The 21,729-nt window shown below is 55.5% G+C and overlaps 1 protein-coding gene across 7 annotated transcripts in view; it reads left to right on the top strand.

Annotated features, from left to right (window-relative positions):
- LOC122154035 (SLIT-ROBO Rho GTPase-activating protein 3-like) overlaps positions 1–18,937 on the top strand; it is a 62,256-nt gene extending 43,319 nt beyond the window's left edge. The window contains exons 11-21 of one of the 7 annotated variants that reach the window (XM_042799481.1): positions 797–827; positions 1,513–1,573; positions 1,986–2,063; positions 3,172–3,306; positions 8,632–8,737; positions 9,016–9,243; positions 10,705–10,784; positions 13,462–13,642; positions 14,217–14,366; positions 14,735–15,062; positions 17,396–18,937. In XM_042799481.1, coding sequence (XP_042655415.1) covers positions 797–827; positions 1,513–1,573; positions 1,986–2,063; positions 3,172–3,306; positions 8,632–8,737; positions 9,016–9,243; positions 10,705–10,784; positions 13,462–13,642; positions 14,217–14,366; positions 14,735–15,062; positions 17,396–17,812 — 1,795 coding nt within the window. In that variant the 3' untranslated portion in view covers positions 17,813–18,937. Of the gene's footprint in view, positions 1–796; positions 828–1,512; positions 1,574–1,985; positions 2,064–3,171; positions 3,307–4,901; positions 5,206–8,631; positions 8,738–9,015; positions 9,244–10,704; positions 10,785–13,461; positions 13,643–14,216; positions 14,367–14,734; positions 15,063–17,395 lie in introns of those variants that run through there. The other 6 variants (XM_042799480.1, XM_042799482.1, XM_042799483.1 and 3 more) reach the window with 6 other exon arrangements.
- Positions 18,938–21,729: the final 2,792 nt, after the last annotated feature.

Below are 21,729 nucleotides of genomic sequence, written 5' to 3'. Positions count from 1 at the left end.
CATCCCGAAGGGTATCTCCAGATGTCTGGCTGCTGATCTTCTGACATCCAGCACTTTGCTATTGCCTGGCTGCTGGAAAGCTTTCCAAAGGAATCGATGCCATTCCCGTTGCTCGGAGTGTTTAATCCTGTGCTGAAGAAAGTTTTAGTGAAAATACTGTAGGAAGCAGTAGTGACAAACTGTTGGCTTAGGTAAACTAACAGGCATTGTCTGGCTCCGGTTTATTCTTACAAGCTCTTTTAGTGCAACCGTAAGCCTCAGGGCAGTGTTTATAAACAGCGCACTGTCACTAGTAATATACGGGCCTGGCTGACAAAGCCGGTAATCTCTTTAATACTTGTAATTATTCCTTGCTTCAACTGATTTTTTTTTTAAATAATGCTCATTAGAGTCCAGCCTGCTCAGCACTGTGGAGGAGGAATTATCTGCAGTGGGGATCTCTCCGAGCGGACGGGGGTCCTCGGGGGACGGTGCCGTGCCGTGGGGGTGTCCTGGGGGACGTGGGAGACGTGCGGGCACCCGCGAGTCCTGGGGCTTGTCCTGGGGCTGCCAGTGCCACCCGTTCAGGGAGCGAAGAAATCCGAGAGGCTCTTTCTGCCGGTCGCCGAGGCTGGGGTGCAGCGGGCCAGACGGGGTTGGGGAGGGCGGGTGGGCAGCCCGAAGGGGTCGGACCTTGCTAAGCTGCCATTGCATTTGAGCGTTCATGGCCTCCGAAAGAGATGCCTACCTCTAACCGAACTTATCCTTGCTTAATCTTTTCTTTTTTTCCTGCTCTGCTGCTTTTTTGTGTTCTCAGAGGAAGGAGGAATGCGCGAACGAGAAATCAGGTATTTACTGGAGGCCCATCTATGAGACGGAGTAAATTAACCAGAGAGATGCAACTGTACTCTACTGGAAAAACAGCCAAACAAAGGCCCTAAGGAAAATAAATGTCCACTTAGGCAGTCGGACACGGCTCATGTTCCCCCTTGAGCTCCTTATGCAAGGGGCCTGGAGAGAAGCAGCTTTGAAACAAAAGCCAAAACTCATCACAGGTTCAGATACAGGCAGTTCATTTCACACACTGGTGTTTTGGTTTGTTTTTTTTTTTCTTTTTTAGCATCTGCTGACAATGGCTCTTTCTTTAGGTGGAAATATTGTTGTAAGCTCTGTTACTGGAAGCTTACTTCATCAGATAGGTATAGTGCAAGTTTTATTTTGGCTCAGCATTACACCTTTGAAACGGAATAGCTGTGATCCAGTTGCATCAGTCCCCTGTCTCAACCAGATAGTGAGCAGCAGCCTTTCACATGCTCTAGTGAAAGCTTGTTTTGTGCATAATTGACTGCACATACTATATTCAGCACTTTTTGATGGCTTGATGTGTGTAATGCCTCCTTTTCTTGCCTGTCCTCTCACTAAACTCAATAGCACTGATCTTCAAATCTCTGTTTTCGCAATCTTTAATGCATTTCCTGTGCTTTGTTATCAATAAACCAGTAATTTTTTACTTTTTCCTTTCTGTTCATGAAGGATTCAGGACAGGCTATTCCGCTTGTAGTAGAAAGCTGCATTCGTTACATCAATTTGTACGGTAAGTTGATTCAGTAATATCAACAAAACCTTTCTGCCAAGGAAATTAAGTACCTGTAGTTAGCAGTGAAGTATAGCAGAGATTCCTGCAGGCCTTGCTACGTGGTCTCAAGTTGTAATTACAGTGGCATTGACTGTGATGTAGCATTGGATGACTGGCAAATATTTAGGTCTTGTTAGCCCTTACTCAAGTTCAGTTGTTCGCTCAGGCCCCAAGCCAACGGGAACCCTTTCAGCGCTTTGCTCTGGGGGACCTTGACTGGAGAATGTGAGCAGAAATGAGTCGTAGCAAGCTGTCCCCTTCATGCTCTGCGCATTTCTGGGTGCATCAACCCCTAGTTTCTGCTGTTCTTTACCAGAAAGTGCTGTGTGACAGTTACAGAAATCTGTTCTAAAAGGTTGTTCTTTTCTAGGCCTTCAGCAGCAGGGCATTTTCAGAGTCCCTGGCTCCCAGGTGGAAGTCAACGACATCAAGAATTCCTTTGAGAGAGGTGTGTTGCCAGGGTGTGAGGCTGCAGCTGGGGTGCCGTGTCCCGGCAGAGATCGTTGGTGGGGGTTGCAGTGTGTGCTGGGTGCATTAGACATTGTGTAAAGCCTGTGCTAAAGGCCTTTCTGCTACGAGACACGAGGAGGTTTTCTCCCCTTCTAGGTGTCTCGGTATTGCATGTCCAGCAATAGCAGAGAGTCACTTAGGGAAAGAGTATGAGAAGTAAGGGTAGGTGCAGAGACCTTTTCCGCAGTCATTAATTAAGAGCGTAAAAGCCTCAGCCATAAACCAGTTTGCTGGGGATCCCTATCCTGCTTCCTGCAGCGGTTTGTCAAGGGAGGAGCAGCATTGCCACGTGTACCTGGAGGCAGTGTTGGTTGTGGAGCTGCCCCTGCTTCTGTTGAGAAAATCCCATGGCAGGTGCAAGGCTGGCAAGAGGGGGCAGAGCAATCCTGCTGGCACGGAGCGAAGGTGAAGCTGTGAAAGGGACGGTGCAGGTGGGGGTAGCGGCCCCCCTGGCGTTAATCTCTGAGCAGCCTCGGAAGGATCGGGGTGAGGGTGGCCAGGCCAGCGAACGCAGCAGTGGTGGGACTGTCAAAGGCTGGAGGGTTTGGACATCCGGTGTAAGAGGAATCTGTGTCCAAGTCCCTTAGGTTTTGAAAGCCCTGATCTAAGTTGGTACAATGTTATCCAGAACCATTCAGTCTATTCCAGAGGCATAATTGCATCCTCCAGCCAAGCCTGTCTGCTCAGGCTTTCACCCACCACCCTTTAGATCTGCTCAGCTCTCTGAGCTGTTGCCTTAAATGCAAAAATGCACTGGGCTGGAAACTGTGAAAGAGAGCCAATTAATAACATCTTCAGGAAAGGTTTAAAATCTCCACAATAAACTGGGGTTTTGTAGGGGGGGCTATAGCACGTCTCAGCACGATGCCGTGTAACAGAATACCTTATTAAAATCTCCTCTTGCTGGCAAAATGCATAGCATTACCAGTGCACACACTCTTCTGAGCTGGGGGAAATTTGGGGTTTCCACTGAGTTAGGAAAAAACACTTGCTGTCCTAGTCTGACTTGACAGTAATGCTGGAAATAAAAACTCTTCTCTGGGCAGGTGAAGATCCCCTTGCTGATGATCAAAATGAACGTGACATTAATTCAGTGGCTGGAGTCTTGAAGCTGTATTTCCGAGGACTGGAAAACCCACTCTTTCCCAAGGAAAGGTTTCAAGATTTGATATCTACTATAAGTAAGTACATGTGGCAGCTCTTCTCAGAGAATAGGATGGGACAAGAGAAGCAATAAACGGGGAGCAAGTACCCATGAGTTTTGCAAATAGCAGCGTGTGCTGTGAGAAGGGCTGTAGGTCTGCAGTGGAAGTTGTTAGGAAAAGACGTTACGAGCGTGCATTGGCCACGCTGGAGGGGAGGGAGAGATAAAACATCTTGCTCTGGCTCTTTTAAAATCCTCCCAGCATCACGAGGACCGCCAGAGTGCTCTCCAAGTGCAGGCCCGCGGGCTGCACGTGCAGCAAGCCTGGGCACACGTCTGTGGGTTGTGTGAGGGGTCATTAGCTGCTCGAACAGGGCCGGGCGCTGTCCTGCCTGCTCGGATCTCTGTGGGCAACGGAGAGGCACCCAGCGGGGTTTTGCTGCTTTGGCTCAGCACCTGCTACTAAACATAGTGAAGGTCAAGAACTCCTGGCTACTTAGAAAGCTTCTTCAACCCTTGACTCTGCAGACGTGGTTTCAGCTCCACTCGATCAGCGGTTCTCCACGTGTTTGCTATGTGCATTTCCCGTCCCAAAGAAAACCGGAAAGTGCTTTGGGATATGAGCAGAGGTGGAAGCTGACGGGTTTTAATCAGGAAGGTCTGGGATCGATGTCAGGGAGAGCCTGGTCGCTTCTTGTTCTGTCCCGAATTCTCCTTCCAGCTCCACAACTGAAGAAACAGATATCCCAGCTGGGCTTTATTTCTCTCAGTACCTTGTAGTGATGACATTTATTTATTGGCAAGTCATGGAAAGTACTCCCTTGGGGCAAAGGAAGAAGACAGAATGAATGTGATGTTTCAGAGATGATGGAGGAGCATGTTGTGCACTTTGGCTACAGGATGACTTTATTTTACAGGAGAGGCGTCGGGGTTGTTTGGGGTTCAAGTGTCTCAGTACGTGGGTAGCTTTCGGGGGAGCGACTGTGAACATGTGCTGAAGTCCTTTGTTCAGCTTTCCCTGCTCAGGGCTCCTTCCCCACTTCTTAACGTGCGTGACTGCGAGAGATTTAGGGATGTCAAGAAAGACAGACGATAGCTAGAGGGGAGTGACACAGGGATGGGCTTGTTCCAGAAGGAGAAGAATGTGCTCTTATTTTTCAAGAACAGTTGTTTTCTGTAGTAGCTTTAGGAAAGTCACCATTGCTTTTCAATTTTGATGTGTTAGACGGTGCAGCACACCTGTAACATGGCAAACGAAGCTGTTCCTGCACCAGTTTCGTGCCCCGGCCAGGGATTTTTAGCCTGACTTGCCCTGCTCACTCCGGCTGCCCTCCCCGAGGGGCTCACAGCAGGCAGAGCAGGGACCCTCAGGAGGCAGAGCCCGCAGAGAAGGGGACAGGTGCCCTTTTGTGCCAGGAAATGTGCCTGGTGCTTGGTGGTGTGACTGTGCTTGCAGATGGGCTTGTGCTTTGAAACCCTCCCTAATTAATGCCAATTTGCACAATTTGTTAAGCTTTTGGGAGCTTTTCATTGCAAACATCATCTGCTGGTTTGCTGGATAGTATTCTTGTATATATTGTTTCTCATTTCAGCAAGCATTTTCCTTATCTTCATCTTTCCTTTCTTATCCAGCTGCTGTTGCTGCCTTTTGATCAAGGGCAGATTTGAAATGAAGTGCTGACTTTCTGCCACATAAACGCAGGCTGTCTGTGATAGGTGTCCCAACCTAAACAGACTGGAGGAACCTTCTCTCTTTGAGAAACGCTGCTCAGGAAGATGCCACCTTTGCTCTCAGACGCTTTCTCTCATTTGGAATTACGGCAGAAAGGTTGAAGGCAGCTGAGCGGTTTGGGCTCTGCACCGCACTGCGTCCCAAAGCCGCCTCGCTCCGCTCTCTCCCGGTGAGGCGCTCGCTCCCGGTGAGGCGCTCGTTCCCGGTGAGGCGCTCGCTCCCGGTGAGGCGCTCGTTCCCGGTGAGGCGCTCGCTCCCGGTGAGGCGCTGTCTCCTGGTGAGGCGCTCGTTCCCGGTGAGGCGCTGTCTCCTGGTGAGGCGCTCGTTCCCGGTGAGGCGCTGTCTCCCGGTGAGGCGCTCGCTCCCGGTGAGGCGCTGTCTCCCGGTGAGGCGCTGTCTCCTGGTGAGGCGCTCGTTCCCGGTGATGCGCGCTCTCCCGGTGAGGCGCGCTCTCCCGGTGAGGCGCTCTCTCCCGGTGAGGCGCTGTCTCCCGGTGAGGCGCTCGTTCCCGGTGAGGCGCTCGCTCCCGGTGAGGCGCGCTCTCCCGGTGAGGCGCTGTCTCCCGGTGAGGCGCTCGTTCCCGGTGAGGCGCTGTCTCCCGGTGAGGCGCTCGTTCCCGGTGAGGCGCTCGCTCCCGGTGAGGCGCTCGCTCCCGGTGAGGCGCGCTCTCCCGGTGAGGCGCTGTCTCCCGGTGAGGCGCGCTCTCCCGGTGAGGCGCGCTCTCCCGGTGAGGCGCGCTCTCCCGGTGAGGCGCTCTTTCCTGGTGAGGCGCGCTCTCCCGGTGAGGCGCTCGCTCCCGGTGAGGCGCTCGCTCCCGGTGAGGCGCTGTCTCCTGGTGAGGCGCTCGTTCCCGGTGAGGCGCTGTCTCCCGGTGAGGCGCTCGTTCCCGGTGAGGCGCTGTCTCCCGGTGAGGCGCTCGCTCCCGGTGAGGCGCTGTCTCCCGGTGAGGCGCTGTCTCCTGGTGAGGCGCTCGTTCCCGGTGATGCGCGCTCTCCCGGTGAGGCGCGCTCTCCCGGTGAGGCGCTCTCTCCCGGTGAGGCGCTGTCTCCCGGTGAGGCGCTCGTTCCCGGTGAGGCGCTCGCTCCCGGTGAGGCGCTCGCTCCCGGTGAGGCGCGCTCTCCCGGTGAGGCGCGCTCTCCCGGTGAGGCGCTCTTTCCTGGTGAGGCGCGCTCTCCCGGTGAGGCGCTCGCTCCCGGTGAGGCGCTCGCTCCCGGTGAGGCGCTGTCTCCTGGTGAGGCGCTCGCTCCCGGTGAGGCGCGCTCTCCCGGTGAGGCGCTCGCTCCCGGTGAGGCGCGCTCTCCCGGTGAGGCGCGCTCTCCCGGTGAGGCGCTCTCTCCCGGTGAGGCGCTCTCTCCCGGTGAGGCGCTCGCTCCCGGTGAGGCGCTCGTTCCCGGTGAGGCGCTCGCTCCCGGTGAGGCGCGCGCTCCCGGTGAGGCGCGCGCTCCCGGTGAGGCGCTGTCTCCTGGTGAGGCGCTCGCTCCCGGTGAGGCGCTCGCTCCCGGTGAGGCGCGCTCTCCCGGTGAGGCGCGCTCTCCCGGTGAGGCGCTCGCTCCCGGTGATGCGCGCTCTCCCGGTGAGGCGCGCTCTCCCGGTGAGGCGCTGTCTCCTGGTGAGGCGCTCGCTCCCGGTGAGGCGCTCGCTCCCGGTGAGGCGCTCGCTCCCGGTGAGGCGCTCGCTCCCGGTGAGGCGCTGTCTCCCGGTGAGGCGCTGTCTCCTGGTGAGGCGCTCGTTCCCGGTGATGCGCGCTCTCCCGGTGAGGCGCGCTCTCCCGGTGAGGCGCTCTCTCCCGGTGAGGCGCTCGCTCCCGGTGAGGCGCTCGCTCCCGGTGAGGCGCTGTCTCCTGGTGAGGCGCTGTCTCCTGGTGAGGCGCGCTCTCCCGGTGAGGCGCTCTCTCCCGGTGAGGCGCTCGCTCCCAGTGAGGCGCTGTCTCCCGGTGAGGCGCGCTCTCCCGGTGAGGCGCGCTCTCCCGGTGAGGCGCGCTCTCCCGGTGAGGCGCGCGCTCCCGGTGAGGCGCGCTCTCCCGGTGAGGTGCTCGCTCCCGGTGAGGCGCTCGCTCCCGGTGAGGCGCTGTCTCCCGGTGAGGCGCTGTCTCCCGGTGAGGCGCTCGCTCCCGGTGAGGCGCTCGCTCCCGGTGAGGCGCTCTCTCCCGGTGAGGCGCTCTCTCCCGGTGAGGCGCTCTTTCCCGGTGAGGTGTTGTGGGCGAGGTTTTGGCAGCGGGAGCCACCGTGTGTGTCGCAGGGCCGCTGAGCACCCCTCGAAGCTGCAGGGCCGGGTGGTTCCCTGCCGATGGGGTGGGGGAGCCAGGCTGCTGGGGGCAGGCGAAAGGCTGGCTCTTTTGTGTACAGGTGGTGAGAGTTCGCGTTGAAACGTTTCTCAAAGGCACATGAGAAATAGATGGATTGAAAAGGCACTTTGTTTGCAAAGGTTCGTTCAGGGGAGTGCCTGCATTGTAGAGTGATTGATGATTACTCCATTAATTCCCCTGAATTGCAGCCAGTTGAAACATTTTGCTAAGTGAAAAAGTGCCTTAAGACAATTTGTTCCTCGAATAAACGGCAGCTCAGCTACATGTTGTCAGTGAATTTTATTATGACTAGCAAATGTCAAAGTCTGAGCCAGCATAGTAGAGTAAGCATCTCTTCCATGCATCTGAAGCCAACTGCTCTCAGGAAAGCTTTGATACTCTTTGTCTGCTTTCTGTAAAATAAAAGCCACAGGATTAACCCCCTACATAATATATTGAGCAGCCACTGACCCTGTACGGTGCTGAGCCCGCTTGGCGGGCTGGGCCTGGAGCGGGGTTCCCGCAGCGCTGCGGGTGAAGGGGGCAGCTGTGGGGGGGCTGCGGGGGGGCTGCAGGGGGGCCATGGCACCCTGTGGCTGTGGGGGGCTGTGGGGGGGCTGCAGGGGGCTGTGGCACCCTTTGGCTGCAGGGGGGCTGTGTGGGGTCTGCAGGGGGCTGCGGCACCCTTTGGCTGCATGGGGCTGTGGGGGGGCTGCAGGGGGCTGCGGCACCCTTTGGCGGAGGGGGGGCTGCCGGAGGGGGGGGCGGGCAGTGCAGCAAGGTGGCTCCAAGTCACCCTCCTGCCTCCAGAGAAGCTGGTTTCCGATAGCAGCGATGGGCGCTGTGCGCTGCTGTGGGGAGAAGTGAATCTTCAAGTGCTGACTCGCAATGGGTTCTGATTAAATTCCTGGTAAAACCAGGGGGAGACTGGAGCAGCAGGGCTCAGAAGGGCCCGATGGTTAACTTGGGTAACTCAAAACCTGCACTAGGAAACCAAGGGGTGCTCCGTTTTCCAGTGCCACACTGACTCGGGCTTGTGAGAAATAGAGTGGTTGTTGAGGAATGAACTAAATAATGCATAAATAGTTATTCTGAAAATGAAACCGTGGAAATGCCTTCATTTGCTGTTTATACTGAATCTGAACATATGTATGAATTCACCCATGGAAGAGCACTGTGCCCGATTCTCTGCTTGCGCCTTAGTGCCAAACCAGTGGCTCAAACCTGGAAACGGGCTATTGTTTTCCTTGCATAGTGGGCTCCTAGATCTGGAGCAAGTCCCTCTGGTGCCACGTGGTCTGGTCCTGAGAAGGTTTAAAGATGTGCTTTCTGTCCGTGTGTTCCAGAAATCGAGAACCCCACGGAGAGAGTACACCAGATCCAGCAAATCATCATCACTCTGCCTCGGGCTGTCATCGTTGTCATGAGATATCTTTTTGCTTTCCTTAATCAGTGAGTCTTGGGTTTTTTGCTCTTTCACTGAGTTTCTCCTTGCCCTCCTTTTTTTTCAGGGCTTCCTTGTCTTTGTTGCATGACTCCTTTTTGGCATTGCCACGGGCAGTTGTGTTTTGCTGCTTCCTCAGCCTTGCCTAGCCATGGCTGTGTGCCTGGGGAAGGCGTGCAGCTCCGTGACCATTGCTTTCCTGGGTGCTGGGGGTTTGTTGGTGGGAGATTTTTCTGAGCGAACGGGGAAAGTCAGCCCCTTCCCTCCCTAACGCTTGTGCTTGCAGCTTGTCGCAGTACAGCGATGAGAACATGATGGATCCCTACAACCTGGCCATCTGCTTTGGGCCCACGCTGATGCACATTCCAGATGGGCAGGATCCGGTGTCCTGCCAGGCCCATGTCAACGAGGTCATCAAAACCATCATCATTAACCACGAGGGCATCTTCCCCAGCCACAGAGAGCTGGAAGGACCTCTCTATGAGAAGTGCATGACCGGAGGGGAGGAGTACTGGTAAGGAGCGGGGACAGGACTTCACTGTTTGCAGAACTTAAGGCCAGATCCCCTTGCTGGGGTTATCTTCCGGCACTGTACGTTCAGAGCGAAGCCGTGACAAAGTGCAGAGCTTTGCCTTGATTCCTGACACACAGGACTGGCCCCACTCACATGAGTGTAGGAGAAGGGATCTCGGGAGCAGATCCCCCGAGGATGGGCCGTGAGGAGAGCTTTGGGGAAGTTCAGACTTAATATTCAGGGCAGCCGAGCACAGCACTGGGGTGAATTTGCCCCTCTGCAGAAAAGCGGCATGCTTTTTTGCATTTATCCCTGTTCAATGCTATGAATTAGGAGTGCAAGTGATATATATATGATATGCTTGTGCTGTTTGACACTGCTGGTTAAGAATCTGATGCCACACCAGGCTGTCTGCATGGTTCTTCATTATAAATACCTTCATAAAACTAGGAGGACTTTGCACACCTAACCAGTTAGTCTCTACTTATATACATCGGTTTTGCTTTTGAGTTTAGCCTTGCCAGTTAAAAAGAGTAGGCAGTTTCACTGAGTATTTCTTTCTTACGCTGACTCAGCATTATAAACCTCAGTAAAAACTTCAGGAGAACCTTTTTTCCAGTATGAATATTAATATTTATGAAGATTCTTTTAGCTGCAGATTCACAGAAGTGTGTTCAGAGCAGAGCAGAATTTTAGGTCAATTCCAAATTCCTTCTAGGTTGGAATTTTTGAGTAAAGTCCCATTTGCTAGTTGGATGAAGTCCCTTAGCCCAAAGTGAACCTGACCATTCCAGTTCCTGTCAGTGTTAGAAGACGGATGAGTTTGTGTTAGCTGTGGATGGGATCAGCCGCGTGCGATTGCATTGCATCCTGTCTTTCTGGTGCACAATTTGCCTGACTTGGTACACCCAGGGTAGGAAAACTCCGTCAAAAAACTCCACATTAGAAGTGTAAGTGGTACTACACACTTGTCTGGAGGATGCTGGAATTCTAAACCGACATTCAGATCTGAATTTTAACAAATCAGTATTTATAAGAGCCTTGAACTGATTTTTGTGCAAGTTTTACACACTTTTGAGACCTAACCTTCCCTGATGCTCATCACCTGCCACCATCCTTACTGGTGCCAGTGGAAGATAAAATGCGAAAACTCACTGTGAATGAGTGAGGGGCACACTTAAACTTGGTATGACTTTATATTCGTTTTGCCAAATATGAGTAAGACCCATGAGCAACAGAACGTGATGTTCTGTGCCTGAGGATCGCGAGTGTCTGCTGCTCCCAAAGCAAGTTCAGAGATCTGCTGTGGTTTAAAATGACCATCTCGGTCCTATGAGGAACTAAAAACGCAACTCTCAAGTATCACTGGGGCCAGAATTTCCCTCAACAACCGACTTTTGCTAAGTGCCTTAGGAGCAGAATCTCGGTCTGTCTTTGAAAGCGCGGTGTGTTGCATTTCAGCGACAGCCCGCACAGCGAGCCAGGCACCATCGATGAGGTTGACCACGACAACGGCACGGAGCCGCACACCAGCGATGACGGTGAGCGCAGGCGGGAGCAGCGGGCGGTTGGGGCTGGGTTGGCCGAGCTGTGCGTGGGGGAGAGCAGCGGGCGCTTCACTCCTGGTCAGAGTAGAGGCTGCCCCAGTGTCTGGCGCTCCAGTGCGGGATGCTGGGTTTGTGTGCTTAGTAAGGAGCATCCATATTAATCAATGTCGCGTGCAGGTTTGCCCCACGGGCTGTACGTGGACCGTCCGTGGCAGGATACAGGGCTTGGTTTTGCGGAGCTGTTCTAAGAAATTCCACTGACCCCATATACGAGTCTTTTTTTCCTTTGTCATCTGCTCTTACGTGCAGCCACGTGGTGGTGAGGACGCGCTGTGTGAAGTGGCTCACGAGAACAGGAGGGGAGATGGGGGCTGGCATGGGGGGGCCAGTTCTGTTTGCTCCAGGCCCTTGGATGCACCAGTGAAGGTCAGTGGCCCCGCTGGGGCCCTCTGAAGTGAGGAGGTCTTTCAGCTGATTTCCTCAGGCCGTGGATCAGCCCCTGTTGAGCAGCCTTCTCCCTGGCAGAAGCTGAATGCCCCTGTATTTGAACGAGCTGCAGCCTGGTTTTCCCCACAGGCGGCTCTGTTTCCTTCAGTGACAAAGCACCCGCCTGCTCGTTTTTGCTCATGTCAGGCCCGTGGAGCTGTCTGGCTTTGGAGGGCGAAGCAGGGTGTGTTGTGAGCCAGGACCGTGCGGATGGGTGCAGCCGGGTGTGAATCCCTTGCAACTGGGTGCATCATCCGTGTTGTGCAACTCGCGGGAGGAGGCTCAGGTCCCGCGTTCTGTAAGCTCCTGCCTGGCTGCACGTCTGTGTAAACCAGCTCGGAGCATCTAAAAGCTGCAAAGCTCACGGCGATCACAAAGGCAGGCGTGGAAACGGGGGTCCTGGCAGAACTGGGCAAGAAAGAAGCGTGTTCTCTCCGGGACGCGGCACCGAAGCAGGGGGAAGCGCTTCGCTGTGCTTCCTGCGCCCTGGAGCCACTGGCACCGCGGCCACGGGGCGGGTCCGGGACACCCCACGGCACCGTCGGATGGCAGGACTTTGCTGAATGCCTCTCCTGCTTTCCTGATGGCTGCGGTTTCCCTGGATGTGTCCGGCCCCGCGGAAGGCTGGCAGGAGGCCGGAGGGCTGGCGTGGTGGGGAGGAGGGGAAGGGCGCAGCTGGGCTGGACAGCTCGGGACCTGCTTTCAGCTACCGACAGGAGCCCACGGGACTAGGAGATGAAGCTGCCATTTAGCCAGTTTTATGCTTGTGCGGTCACATTAATAGCTCTGATTGGAGTTTCTGCGTGATTAACTGTGGTGCAAGTGTAGAGAAGAGGCTTAGCTTTATTTTGTGAACTTACATACTCCTTTTTCCCCGCACCCTGCCTGCTGGGAAACTCAGTATTTTATCAGGGCTGTGAAAGCCGTCCTGGTAGCCTCCCCCACTACATTTCCTCTGTGTGGATTTTGTCACTGAGCAGTGACAGGTCGCATCCTGAGCGCTGCTGATGCCGAGCCTGCGGTTAGTGCCGAGGCAGACGGAGCAGAGCGAGTTTCAGTGTTTTAATGAGAACGTGACAGATCTGGAGGAACTGGGCGGATTTGCCCCGTTTGGCTTTGTGATCGCCCGTCTGCCAGTCTCCAGGTGGGGTTTAAAATGATCGGGTATCTCAAGTAATCAAGTTATATTAACTGCTTGCGTGCTGGCTCCAAGAGCGGCTCGAGGTGGTCGAGTGGTGGCAGCCTGCTTTTTCACCCCTGTCTCAGAGCAAAGTGAGGTGGAGTGCGGTTTGCTCCTGCCAGTGCAGAGAGAAACGCTGTCGCCGCCTTGCAATCGCTGCAGCGGTTTCTCTGGGATTCAGTGCTCCCAGCTGGAAACAGATTTGCAGAAGAGCTGGGCTCCTCCACGGGCTCCTCAGTTCCAACCAGGCTCCTCTTTGGGCGCAGCAGCAGCTCCCACGGTGATGCCCTTGGCCGGGGGCTCAAAGGCTCCTGGTGTGCTCACAACCTCCCGCAGTGAAGTCCTGCCTCAGCCCTCCTGAACTTCAGGCCCTGAGTTCCTGATCTGTGAATCCCTGGCGTTTGGTAGAACTTCAGTTAGAAAAAGTGGCGGAGTGATGAAGTTGGGGTGCTGGGAGGTCTGCAGATGTGGGGGGGTGATGCGGAGCAGCTGCCTGGCCAGAGCCGGTATCACTGTTTCTATGGGGATCCCCAAAGGGGGATTCATTACTCCTCAGTAATTCAGGCCAAACTGTCTCCAGGATAAGGAAAGGGAGAGAAGGTAAACAGGGCTTTGATCACAGTATCTGACGCAGCTTAACAAGATCCCGGTCTGGAGGATAATGGGGTTCTGTAACTGAAGAAATCCCTTTATAGGTAGAAAATGGGAGTGCGAGTGATGGTGCCATATGGACGCAGGGAAATGTCGACTATTTCCCATCTGGTTTGTAGCTTTTTGTAATTTCTGGTAGTTTGCAAGTCTGTGAGAAATTCCGGAAAGGCTAGAAGAGCAAAATGAATTGATGAGTCTAAAAATAAGATGGTTTGTCCTCAGTGTAAGATGCTCTCGGGAAGCTAGCGCAGCGGCGTTAGTGCTGTTCTGGTGAGATGCCTCTTTCTAGGATTTACTGTGCCCCTGTGATTGTTGAACTAAGCTTTTCTCTGCCTGTGCTTCTCTCCTTTGCAGAAGTGGAGCAGATTGAAGCCATAGCAAAGTTTGACTATGTTGGACGAACTCCGCGAGAGCTCTCCTTTAAGAAGGGGGCCTCGCTCCTCCTGTACCACCGCGCATCGGAAGACTGGTGGGAGGGGAGACATAACGGTGTGGATGGCCTCATACCCCACCAGTACATCGTGGTGCAAGACATGTGAGTGAAGCGCCGTGTGCTGATCCAAGGTGTTAAAATAACATAATTACGTGAGGTTCATCTTTAGCCGTCTAAAATAGGTGGTCAGATTTCCCCAGGCTTAATGACTTTGGTGAGAAAGCTGGACCTGTTCGCTTCTGCCTCTCCATGTATTGGCTCAGACTGTTTCTTGTTCAAGCTGACAAAGCCAAGCACTAAATACTCTGCCTCAGGGTGCCCGCGCCCCATCTAACATTGGCTCCTCCGAGTGGCATGACCCAGGCTTAATATTGGCCTGGCCCCCTCTGCACGTTGCCCTGGCATTGCTCAGTGGCCCCAGGGTCCTTCGTGGGTGCCACTTCTGTTACAAGGACTGTTCCCAGAGTCATTAAAGTGGCAGCTACAGCGCAGGGGGGCATGGAGACGCCATGGTCGCTTTTTCCAAGCTCCGGGTGCTGTCTGAAGTGGTGGCCTTGGTCCAGCCCTTCGTTAACAAAGTCCGGAGCTGGTGCAGTGGTGATGCTCAGATGCTGGTTGTGGCTGGGCCCTCTCCTGGGGCAGAGCCCCGTTGCTGATGGGGGTCTCCTTTTCTTAGGGATGATGCGTTCTCCGACAGCCTCAGCCAGAAGGCAGACAGCGAGGCAAGCAGCGGGCCGCTGCTGGATGATAAAGCCTCCTCCAAGAACGACATCCAGTCTCCGACGGATCATATTGTGGACTATGGCTTCGGCGGAGTGATGGGCCGGTAGGGAAACTCTCATTTTCCTGAGAACACAGAGGTGGTCGCTGTCACACGCGGGGAGAGTCAGCGTGTGGTGTAGGGCAAGGCAGAAGGGAAGGCTCCAGCAAGCACTGCAGAATAATACGAGCATGGAGCGGGTTTTCACGTGCATTGCTAATGTAGATCTTAACAAGTAAAGAAGGTACAATGCTGTCCCTTTCTTGGCGCTGGCTATAATGTCTGTCTTCCCTCTTGCCTTACTCTTCTGGAGCCGAAAGGCTCGGGTTTGGTTTGATCTGAACTCTCAGAGCCGAGCAGTTGTCTTACAGCATGCAAGCAGACGCTTTCGGTCTGACGGACGGTGACCTAGTCTTGTGATGGATTCTTTGCAGAGTGAGATTGAGGTCTGACGGCGCAGCTATCCCTCGCCGTCGAAGCGGGGGGGACACCCACAGCCCGCCCCGAGGGATGGGTCCTGGCATAGACACTCCTCCTCGAGCAGCGGCCTGCCCTAGCAGCCCCCACAAAATACCTCTTAACAGGGGCAGGATTGAGAGTCCCGAAAAGCGCAGAATGGCGACATTCGGCAGTGCAGGCAGCATCAATTTCCCAGACAGGAAGGCCTTGTCTGATGGCCACCCGCTGAGACCGGCCTGTGGATCGACTAGACACAGTAGTCTCGGAGATCAGAAATCTCTAGAAGCAGAAGCGCTTGCTGAGGTAAGAGGGTTGTGAAGTGGCTCTCGGTGCCCAGGGATCGAGAGGCTAAAACAGAAGTCACTTGGGTAGCACCGCAGGGCCCCTTCCGTCTCAGTGCACTTCAGAATTACAGTGCTGTTGTAGCTGCGGTGGTTTAAAGATAAAAATGAGCAGCCAACAGCTTGCCTGCTTTGCCAGCTGTACCAGCTGGTCTGCTAAAAGATAATGCCTCCTTCCACAAACCTCGTTTCTTTCAAACAATGGACAGAAACGTTCGATCCGCCACCAGAACGCACTGGCAGCTCTTCCCTTCCCACAGGGGGGGAAGCGCGTTATCTTCATCTGTTGCTCCATAAGGAGCTTAGATGGAGGAAACTGCATTTGCCAGATCGGAATTTGGTGCTCAGTGCTTGTCTGGAGACAAGTGCTTCAGGTTTTTGTGACCGGCTGCTTGTAGCTGGGACCTCAGAACGTTACTCTAACCCCAGTATGACACCTCCAGCCACGCAGCCGTCGGTTCCACGGCGTTACCCCCAGCCCAGCCTGCAGGTCCGCTCTCCCTGTCGCTGGCCGGAGGCCCCCTGCCCGGGACCGGCCAGGTTCTGCCCAGCCCGTTCACACCTCGGGGAGCGCTCCCTTCACGGAGCAGGCTGCAGAATTCTCCAGCCTCTCGGGGACCACGCAGTCGAGGCCCGATCCCCGCCGGCGTGTCGGAAGGGCTGGGCCGGGCGCGCCGCGGCCAGGCTGCTCGGCGTGCCGCTCCCAGCAGCTTCCCGGCCGTTTGCTTCGTGCCGGCTCCGGCGCGAGCAGTGAGACGGTGCCCGGCCGGGGGGTGCAGCTGGTGGGGAGGCTGGTGCCCACCGCCCACCAGCTGCTCCTGTGCCGCGGGGCTTGGCGGGCCGGCTGACCTAGCATCGGCTGCGTCCCGTGGGATAATTCATGGCGACTGCGGAGAGGAAGAGCTCTTCCTGTCCTGTTTGCTTTTCCACCAGCCACGCTCCTTGTTCTCTTGCTGTGCGGCACGCTACCCAGCTTCTCTGTCCATCGAGAGCTTGCCTTTGGCGCGACCAGTCTTCCAAAGCCGCGGCGCGTGCCCCGGGCGATGGCTCGAGCTGGGGCACCCACGTCCACCTTGGGACGGGATCGCGGCGTGCACGCCGTCCCCGTGCTGGGCCGGTGGGCAGCAGCCTGGCACCCCCCGGCAGTGCCCGCGGACGCCTGCCCGAGGGCTGCGGGGTCCGGGAGCCTCCGGAGGGGTGGGTGAATGCTGAGGGTGGAGCACGACGTGCACTGGTTTTTTGGCTTTCGGGTTGTTTTTTCTAGACCTTGAAAAAGATTCTCGCTCAGCCGCTGTAAATAATCACTTATCTTGGAGCCTGTAGGACTGCTGGACGTGGTAGTCCTGAGGCTTAGCTCTGGGAGAATATTTTCACTCGTTATCTGAACAGCTTAATAGAATTAAGTGGAGGTAACTTGATAATTATTTCCCTCCCGCTGGTCCTCTGAGCGTCATCTGAGGCTCACCGGGCGTTTTGTACGCATTATAAAATTAAGGACTTGTCTACGCAAGGACAGTGAGGAGGGTTAACTGGAGTTACTTTTTAAACAATCGATTCAGGTGCCTTGAATCACTTTTCAGATGGTCTCTTCCAGAGTTAGTGGCCTTAATTCAGTTAAGGCGGGTTTCCGTGAAGCCAAGCTAGGGCCTCTCTGTTTCTGGATGTGACTCTCAGCACTGCCGTTGTAGGCGATTTAGAGAATTTCCTTTAAAGGGGCACTTCCAGTTGAATTGGGTTCGGGCTCTGGAGGATGCCCGCGGGCAGACGGGTGGAGGCCATGCCGGGGAGGCACGGCGCCAGGCCTTGCCCTGCCTCTCCCCTGGTGACGGTGAGCTGCCGTCGTGCTGCTGGCGCCGCAGCCAGCCCCACGCCATCCCGCCCCGCGCGCGCGGGGGCAGCCGAGGCCCCGGACGCCGGAGGGAGGCTGCAGGGACCCCCCCGTCCTGGGGAAAAACCAGCCGCAGCGCTGCGGGGGAGCGTGAAGGTGGCCTGTCTCGGCGGTGTGCGCCCCCTCCCTCGTGGTGCTCGGGGCTTTGCTCCCGCTGGAGCTGGCGACCAAACTCCCGCTGGCCTGGGAGACGTGGGGCGCGTTTGCGCAGCCAGAGTTTGGGCTCGACGTCTTCTCCCAGAGCTCCTGCTCTGCCTGGAGGCCGTGTCTTAGGTCAGAGACCCCCCCCCCCCCCACCACAGACACGCGTGCCAGGACGGGGGGGGCCCCTCCACGGGGCGGGGCGCAGGAGAGCGGGGCGGTGCCGCGTCACGGTGCTGACCTCCCTTTGTCTCTGGCGTTCGCAGGACATCGAGAAGACCATGAGCACGGCGCTGAACGAGCTGCGGGAGCTGGAGAGGCAGAACACGGCCAAGCAGGCCCCGGACGTGGTCCTGGACACGCTGGAGCCCATGAAGAACCCCCCGATGGGCGCCGCCAACTCGGAGCCCGCCAGCCCCCTCCACACCATCCTGATCCGGGACCCCGACGCGGCCATGCGGCGCAGCAGCAGCTCCACCACCGAGATGATGACCACGTTCAAGCCGGCCCTCTCGGCCCGGCTGGCCGGGGCCCAGCTGCGGCCGCCGCCGATGCGGCCGGTGCGGCCGGTGGTGCAGCACCGCTCCAGCAGCAGCAGCAGCTCGGGGGTGGGCAGCCCCGCCGTCACCCCCACCGAGAAGCTCTTCCCCAGCAGCTCGGCGGATAAATCGGGCACCATGTAGGCTGGGGCGCGGGGAGAGCCAGCGCCCCGGCGGTGGGAGCGGGGCCGGCAGCTCGGCAAAGCCGCGCTCGGCCGAGCGGGAGGTCCAAACCCTGCTCGAGAGGAGCCTCTCCAAAAGGGGAACAAGCGCGTCGCCTAGGCTTGATGGTTGATTGTACATACGTGTGTGTGTGTGTGTGCGTGCGTGTATGTACGTCTGTGTGCACACACACCCCCATCCATGCAGAAACACTTCCCAAGCTTGCGGTCCCACGGCAGGAGGAGACGGCCGGCTGGTCTACGTGTTGGCACTGGAGAACACACTCTATATGTAGAAGTATATATTAAAAAAAAAAAAAATTAAGTGTACAGAATTCGGTGGCTTTTTTAAAAAAAGTAGATTTACCTCAGAAACTGGCTCTGAAATGTCCTCGTTAGAGATGTCGGGTTGATTTGGGGTTTTTTTCCAGGCTGTTTGTGTGCGTGTTGTGCGTGGAAGTGCGTAGCAGCTGTGCGTTGAGCAATACAAGGCCAATCCTGGAATTTATTTTCTGCACCTCTCGGCATTTAAAAAAAAGAAGGCAGGGAGGGGGGAAGATACAGAGCGTTTTGTTCACTGCTGGCCTGTGGAGGAGAGCTGGAACTTCGTAAATGCCAGTGTGTGTCAGGGCGGCTGGAGCGCCTTTCCAAGCCGAATCCCGGGACGCCTTCGCGTGCGCTGTGGTTCCCCGGCCGGCGGCACCCGGCCCGAGCGGGGCCAGAGACCGAGGGGTGCTCCTTCGGCCTCGGGCAGGCAGGAGGACGCTGCTGCTGCTGCACGGGGCACGGTGCTGCCCTGCCTGCACCGCGGGGCCCACGGGACTCCGGTTTTCCTGAAGATTTCAGAATGGACGAGGACTAGTGACAAGCCTGTGGTAAAGCATAAGTAGAGTAACTTACACAGTTTTGAGGTGCTTCGTTTCCTTCTCACCACATGTTTCTTTATCTTTTTTTTTTTTTTTTTTTAAAAAGAAAAAAAAGCCCAACCTTAATGGTATCTCAACAGATGGGACTAAACAGACGAGGAGGCTTTGGTACAACAGCATTCCTTTATTTGAAGTTGCACAGCAGTACATGAGAGTCTTGATTCAGACTGCGTCTTCTTGCATGAAAAGAATGAGCCATATTTGACCATATCAGATGCGGAACCGATCTGATGGGGTGATACTTTGCACTTTCTGTACTGTACTATATAATACAACAGTTTGAGTTTATGCAAAAGAATCTACATTTTGTTTTTCCTCTGAACATTCAACCCAGAGAAAAAATATGCAGAAAGAGCTGGGGATTGCATGGTACTTTGATAATCGAGTCTCTTCTGTCAGCGCTGAATCCAAGACACTCTGTGCTTCTCCTGCAGTCGTTTTCTTCCTGCACAGATTTCCACGCAATGACCCGTGCTTTAATTCGGTCACTTCCACGTGATCACGTGCAGCCCCGGCGTGAAACGGGCCGTCGCGTGTCTCAGCAGCACGGAGGAGCCGCGCTCACGGCTCCGTCAAGTTCCCCTTTCCCTCCCGCTCTCTCCGATTTCGGCCGTTCCGTCTGTCCCGGGGCGAAGAAGCCACCGCTCCTCCTGCCTCCCCCCCGCAGCCTCCCGGCCCTGCCCGGGGGTTTTTTGTTGCTCTTCCCCCCAGCGCCGCTGCCGTGCCCGCCGGAGCAGCCCGGCCTCCCGAAGGCAGCGGGCGGCTGGGCCGGGGCCGTGCCCGGGGCACGAGCCCCCTCGCTTGCCCCCGCGCCCGCCCCGGCCGGGCTCTGTATATATCGCTGTACTCGCTGAAATGCTGGAAAGTAACTGTTCACTTGTAAACTGTACAAAAAATAGGCTAAGAGTAGATGAAAGCCAATGCCACTCACCAAATCTTTGCACTTAGTAGGTAGCTCAATGTAAAAATAAAACCCAATAATAATAATAATAATAAAATAAATGAAAAAACAAAGCCGCAAAGCTAACCTTTCAGTGTACAGTGGGGGAGAAGTACTGTATGTAGTGATTCTGTCATTGTTCCTCCGTATGATGCTGTAAGGGGAAATGGTATTTATGTACTTGTCTGTTAACATTGTTGACATTTGTAATTACCACAATTGGTTCATATTGATGTTTATTTTTCTTCATAATTTTTCCCCCCTTTCCTAACTTAGGCTAACCCTGAGGTCAATGCCTCTGTCATTGCGGGCAGCAGATGTTCAAACAGTCTGTCAGTCTGGTCGAGTAATGAACCAGCAAATGTGCTTTTAGGGGGAGGGAAGAAACCCATTTGGCACGAGCGCTGTGTATTCGTTGCCAGTATTTTTTTTTTTTTTTTTTTTCATTTAGTTCCTGGAGAACATTCACTTTGCCAGTCTTCTGGGTTTTTTTTAATATACTTTCGAAGATGACTTGATAGCAAAACCATTTTATTAGAGTTTTCTTCCCTTCTTACTTTTGAAGATACGGTACAAGTTCCAGCGTCTTTCTGTTAAATTATTGCCTTTCGTTTTCCTTTGTTTTGTTTTGTTGTGGGTTTTTAATACAATTGTTTTCTTATCTTTAAGTGCCTTTTTGAGCACCAGAACAAATGCTTGGAGTTAATGTCCTAGGAGCTGTACACATCATGATTTCCTTTGTACAGTTGCATTGTGCTGGGGGTGATTGCTTTTAAAGTCCTTTTGAATTTTTTTTTTTAAAGAAAACCAAGACATTTTGTTGAAGAGTAAACTACTACCCCTTTTTAATATGGTATTCAAATTGTAGTTTTAACTACTGTAAATTTAAGGGAAGAAATGTATTTTTCTGTAAGCTAGCTTGGCACAAAATTGAGACACGCACGTTGCAGGAGTATCATCACTGGAACCTGCTCAGGCTCTAGGAGTAACTTTACCCTGATCCTCGATACCTCTCTAAAGGCGCGAAGACTGTCGGCTTCAGAGAGCTCGCAGGGCTTTCACTGTGAAAACCTTGGCCGAGCAGCTGCCGCGAGCGGGCGGCGGGAGCGCCGTCCCCGCGGGGCCGCCTTCCCCCGGGACCTGCCACCCGGGAGGAGGGCGTCTGCACGGAGCCGTCGTTTCTCTGCTGTGCAGAGCGAGTGCCGACCTGCGCCCGGGTCCCCGCGGCCCCTGCTCCGGCCTGGCCCGGCCCGGCCCGCGGCCACCTCGGGGAGGGGCAGCTCGAGCCCTCGCCCACCCTCCCCGCGGCTCGGCGTCGCCTTCAACGCTGCTGACTCGAAAGCAGAGGCCCCCCCGGCGGGCTCTCCTCCGCACAGACTTCAGCAACGCGCGCAGGTGTGCCGGGCCCCGGGGTGGTGATGGCAGTGCACCTCCTTCCTTAGGCTGAAGTACCCCTGGTAGGTCATTTTTTGTAAACCCTGGACTGTGTTATTTAACTAGCGGTGGTGTGGTTTTCACGGTGCGGCAGTAGATGTCCCGAGTCTGATCTGCTTGCGAGTGGCTGGGCTGCGTAGGCTGGTGGGGATGGGTCTGGTTACACCGGGAAGCCGTCGGAAACCGCCGGCTGCCTGCCCCTTGTAACGGTCGTCCTCCTCCTCTGGTGTTGTCTCTGTGACGTATGGTGAGATGCCGTTCAGCTAGAGCGTCCGAGTGGGTCCTCTGTCCTGTATGCTGATGATGCCATGTAGATGAAGCCACTGGTTGGGTGTGGACTCATCCCGTTGAATAAAACTGCTTAACTTTTCTCAAAAAAGCACCGGCTGTAGTTTCAGAATATTTGCTGCCTCCGGGAGCGGCGTGGGCCGGCGCCCCGGCCCCTGCCCGCGCCTGCACCCGCTGCCCCAGCCCTCGTGCCCTGCAGCCCTGTTGGAGGGGGTGCGGGGTCCCCCGGAGCCCCCGTGCAGCCCCCCCACACCTTCCCGGGCCGGCGGGCAGCCGTGGGGCTGCTGGCCACCGCTCCCCCCGAGCCACGAG

The sequence above is a fragment of the Tyto alba genome, unplaced genomic scaffold (assembly GCF_018691265.1).
Source record: "Tyto alba isolate M040663 unplaced genomic scaffold, T.alba_DEE_v4.0 Super-Scaffold_3, whole genome shotgun sequence".
In the NCBI taxonomy this organism is placed as follows: domain Eukaryota; kingdom Metazoa; phylum Chordata; class Aves; order Strigiformes; family Tytonidae; genus Tyto; species Tyto alba.
The sequence above is the reverse complement of the archived record's forward strand: the minus strand, read 5'-3'. Positions and strand labels throughout refer to the sequence as shown.